Raw genomic sequence first — 4,440 nt, forward strand, 5'->3', positions numbered from 1 at the left:
CCCAACCTCCAATGCTTTCAGTAGCCCAAGAGGGCAGAAGAACTATTCAATTTTGTTTGGACTTGTTCATGATACCCCAGAAGGGGGTCTGAACTTAGGTGACTTGGGTGGAGGGTTGAGACACACAAGAGCTGGTGCCATAGGCAGGTGGGCAATAAGAGCTGCTTGAGCCAAAGATAGTGCCACTGATGCTAGGGAGTGCGCTGAAGGTTAGTGAGCCCAACCACCGGCTCCTACCCTGATTCCTTGCATCCCACCACCCTGGGCCCAGGCTGAAACCAGCACCCAAGAGGTGAAGTTGTGTCGCCCATGTGACACAGAGGTATCTCTGAGATCTGGCTCGGCCATGCCAGCTGATCCACTCTGTCCTCAGAGAGCTCTGTCAGTGACAATGCCTGCAGCAAAGAAAGCTTTATTACTGCAGCACACCATGGCTGTGTTGGAGAAATGCTTTACAGACGAAAGCACTAGATAAGCAAGGAAGATTATTGTCACTGGTAACAAACAGCCAGAGTGCATGTGGGAAAGGCAGTGGGATCGGCTTTGCACTTCACAGAGATATTCCACACTCATCCTCATCACTGAGATCTGTGCTCTCACCCCTGCACACAGTCCTGTGCAGGCAGCCCCCTGTACCCCGATTATGTGCGAGCACACTCTCCGTGCTGGTGAATTGCAGGCTGGGGTTCCTCTGCCATGCTGGAGTTCAATGGATTCCTGCTGGTATCTGAGGTTTGTCTGTAGCATCCATGCTATCTAGGTGCTACACGTGCAGCCAGAGGTAAGTGCGACACTCCCCCGGAGCATGGTGTAATGTGTATTGCAGCTGGTATTCGCCCACTGTAACAGACATTACATAGCTCCCTGTCCTTGTTACAGGGATAGTCTAGTTGGTGCTGCTAGCAGCACTTCCTGCGTGGAAGGCAATGCCCTCCTCATCTCCAAGGGGGTTAGTCAATGGTAAGTCTCCTCCTCTGCTCTAGGATGACTCTGTCCTGCCAGCCTTGGGCAGGCTGTGAACACGCTCCTCTGCGTCGTAGTGTGCCAGGCCGCAGCGCAGACGTGGCTCGTCCTGCTGGTACCAGAGACTCTCACTGAACTCTGGGAAGAAGAAGGCAATTTCTCTACGGGCCGATGCCACCGAGTCTGTTAGAGGAGAGAGAGAGAGAGAGCCCTGAGGTGGTGGTGACACATTGCCTCGATCGTACCCTGAGTTCTGCTCAGAGGGGTGGAGGGGACAGCCTATACAGGACTGGGGTGAATGGAGCCTGTCTGCTTGGATTGGAGGAACGTGCAGGGATACAAGGACATGTGGTTTGGGCACCAGCAGAGGCAATGAGTGCACTGATACAGTGCCCCCATCTGGCCCTTCCTCCACCCCAATGACTGCCCTGGGGTTCTTACCTGAGCCATGTGTGGTGTTTCTCGTGTCAGTGAGGCCATAGGCTCCTCGGATGGAGTCTGGAGCTGTGTTTCGGGCTCGGTACACTTTGGTGGGTCCCACGAGAGACCTCCAGCATGCAACAGCATCTTCATGGGCTAGGATATAAGCCCGCATTGGGCCACTGGGGAAACACAGCCAGGTGGGGACAAGAAAAGACAAGATTACAGCAGGATGTGGGCCTCATGTGCTTTCTATCCTCACAGACACAGCAGAGTCAGAGTGGCAGGCGAAGGGGGCTGCCATGCAGCACTCCTCAGGGACACAGAGCTGGCTGATTGAGAGATGATAGTAGCCAGGACCCCAGGGTTACCCCAGACTGTTAAAACACCCTGATTCCAGGGCAGTAGCCTAGAATGAATGGCATTTCTAAGTACAGCCCGCACTCCCCCAAGGGCTACGCTGGCAGGGCAGCACTGAGGATCAGCTGGTGCCAGACTAGAATGACAAAGTTCTAGCCTGAGCATCACTCACGTGTCATGAATCCAGGGAAGAGCTTGCCCATTGCCCTGTCCCACCCCCATTCTCCCCTTACCAAGGCAGGGGGAGGAAGGGTTTACCAAGGTGGAGGAGCCGCCCATGGGCAAAGGGCAGCAGCATTGCTAGAAGAAGCACCAGCATGAGGGGGCAATGGCATGTGTGTGACAGTGGGTGTCACCCCCACTCACTTCTGACAGCCAGAACAGCTCCCAACCCCCATGGCTGGGATTCACTGCTGAGCTAGGACTGATGGGGAAGGGGAGGTACCTGGCCATGAACTCCACCAGCCTCTGATAGAAAAATCGCCCTGCAAGGAGAGAGACAGCATTTCACTCTAAGGGGGCATAGATGCCCAGTTCCCCTGTCATACTGATACCCTTGCTTGGCCTTGCCCTACCACCCTCCCCTCACCCCATTGCCCTTTCCTTTGCTGCTCTTACAATAGGAACAGAGGCGTTGCCAGTCCAGGGCACATCTAGCAAAGCAGCCTGTCTCTGACTGGGACTGATACCAGCTGCTTCGACAGCAGGGGCAGAACCCCCCAGTGGACAATTCTGGGATAACCTGCCCTTGTGGGATAGTCTCCCCAGCTCCTCCCTGCAGCAGGAGGGTTTATCTTATCCTAGCAAAAGTAACGAGGAGTCCTTGTGGCACCTTAGAGACTAACAAATTTATTTGGGCATAAGCTTCCGTGCACTAAAACCCACTTCATCAGATGCATGGAGTGAAAAATACAGTCAGAAGAATATATATTATAGCACATGAAAAGATGGGAGGTGCCTTACCAAGTGTGGGGTCAGTGCTAATGAGCCAATTCAATTAAGATGGAAGTGGCCTATTCTCAACAGTTGACAAGAAGGGGTGAATACCAAGGGAGGGAAAATTACTTTTGTAGTGCTAATGAGGCCAATGCAATCAAGGTGGCCCATTTCCAGCAGTTGACAAGAAGATGTGAGTATCAGCAGAGGGAAAACTACTTTTTGTAGTGACCCATCCACTCACAGTCCTTATTCAGGCCTAATTTGATGGTGTCCTGTTTGCAAATTAATTCCAGTTCTGCAGTTTCTCGTTGGAGTCTGGTTTTTGAAGATTTTATTGAACAATTGCCACTTTTAAGACACCATCAAGACTAACACAGATACAGACTAACATAGCTACCACTCTGAAACTTATCCTAGCAGATATAATAGAAGCCGTTTGTTTGTTTGCATCCTTCCCATCCATCCATGGTACATAACTGGCCCCTATTACTCAGGAGCAGAGCACCTGGCAATTTTTAGTGTACTGTATTTATCTTCACAACATGAGGCATGTAGGGAAGTGCGATTATCTCCATGTCTCAGATGGGGAACTGAGGTACTCAGTGACTAGTCCAAAGTCATACAAGAAGTCTGTAGCAGAGCACTATGCACGTAAGTGTCTAATTGTGTTTTGACTCCTACTGAACGCTTGGCCTCAGTAATGCCTCGTGGCAGTGAGTTCCACAGATTGTGTGTTGCATAATAAATATTTCCTATGATAAGTCTTACGTGTAGTGCCTTTCAGTTTCTTTGAATGACCTGTTGCATTCAGAGAGAGGACTTCCTGATTTACCTGCTATCTGTCCTAGGGTTTATACTGGCATCTACCCCATAGTATCTGAGCACCTTCCAAGAGAAATCAGTTCTGTATCCTTCTGTCATGCCCCCTTTCATTCATCTCCTCACTGAACGACACAATCAGTCTTCGAATCTCTCTCCACACGAGTCTTTCCAACACTCTCCTCCTCTTTGCCCATCTCTCTACCCCCGTCCTTCTGCGATGTCCCTCCTGAGAGGCTAACCTGCGCCCTTCCCTATACTCCCCACTGCCCATTTCCACACTTCCTGCATGAGCAAAGACAACCTCCCGTCCCAGGGTTCACCCCCTGAAGGGCCCAGTTAGAGTCAGTGGCAAGCTCCCTGTGATCACTACCTGAGTGCTCCTGGTAAAATCGCTGGCTATCTTCCCTTCTCCACATCAGCTCCTTGGTCCGCACGATGAGGAATTTGTTATTCAGGATGGTCTCGTGCACGGCCTGGAAAGGCAGGGCAAGGGTGAGGCACAAACACATCAGATGTGGCAGAGCAAAGCCTTCAGCCAAGGGACCAGGGGGATCCTGACTACTGGGAGAAAGGTGTGGTCAGAGCAAGAGAGACTGCAGGGCGTAACTGGGCCCAGGAGCCGTGTTCACACGGGTCAGTGTCCAGTCATCCGAAGTGTGTGGAGGTGGGGGTACTACCGCCTCCTGCCGGGCGGGGGGGGGGGGTACCACCAACTACCGCCTCCCGGGGGGACCCCGCTGCCGGGAACAAGGCCCGGCCCGTAACCCGGGCGCCCGCCCGCCCCTCCCCCTCACCTCGAGCACCAGCGGGTGGGCCACGGCGTCGGGCTTCAGCATCGCCAGCGTGAGCTGCAGCGGCCGCGCGGAGCGCAGCACGGCCCCCATGCCGCTCGCGGCCGCGCAGCGCGTGCACGGGGCGGCGGGGGCGCGCGGGGCC

The 4,440-nt window shown here is 53.5% G+C and overlaps 1 protein-coding gene across 1 annotated transcript; it reads right to left on the minus strand.

The window, feature by feature from the left end:
• Positions 1-396: 396 nt before the first annotated feature.
• Positions 397-4,426, minus strand: NME6 (NME/NM23 nucleoside diphosphate kinase 6). Its single transcript, XM_024210910.3, has 5 exons — positions 4,299-4,426; positions 3,875-3,977; positions 2,189-2,228; positions 1,405-1,565; positions 397-1,146 (listed from the first exon to the last, which is right to left on the minus strand). The coding sequence occupies exons 1-5, from the start codon at positions 4,386-4,388 to the stop codon at positions 980-982; spliced, it is 561 nt and encodes a 186-aa protein (XP_024066678.2). The 5' UTR covers positions 4,389-4,426; the 3' UTR covers positions 397-979.
• Between the last annotated feature and the right edge of the window lie 14 nt (positions 4,427-4,440).

The sequence above is a fragment of the Terrapene carolina genome, unplaced genomic scaffold, assembly GCF_002925995.2.
Source record: "Terrapene carolina triunguis isolate 2854851 unplaced genomic scaffold, T_m_triunguis-2.0 Scaffold31973, whole genome shotgun sequence".
NCBI classification, from domain to species: Eukaryota; Metazoa; Chordata; order Testudines; family Emydidae; genus Terrapene; species Terrapene triunguis.

Coding starts and splice junctions, on each gene's coding strand:
- NME6 (XM_024210910.3), bottom strand. CDS start 4,388: ATGGGGGCCGTGCTGCGCTCCGCGCGGCCGCTGCAGCTCACGCTGGCG. Junction 2,229..3,874: donor ATTTTACCAGGAGCACTCAG/GTAGTGATCACA, acceptor CTCTCCTTGCAG/GGCGATTTTTCTATCAGAGG. Junction 1,566..2,188: donor CTGGTGGAGTTCATGGCCAG/GTACCTCCCCTT, acceptor GTGTTTCCCCAG/TGGCCCAATGCGGGCTTATA.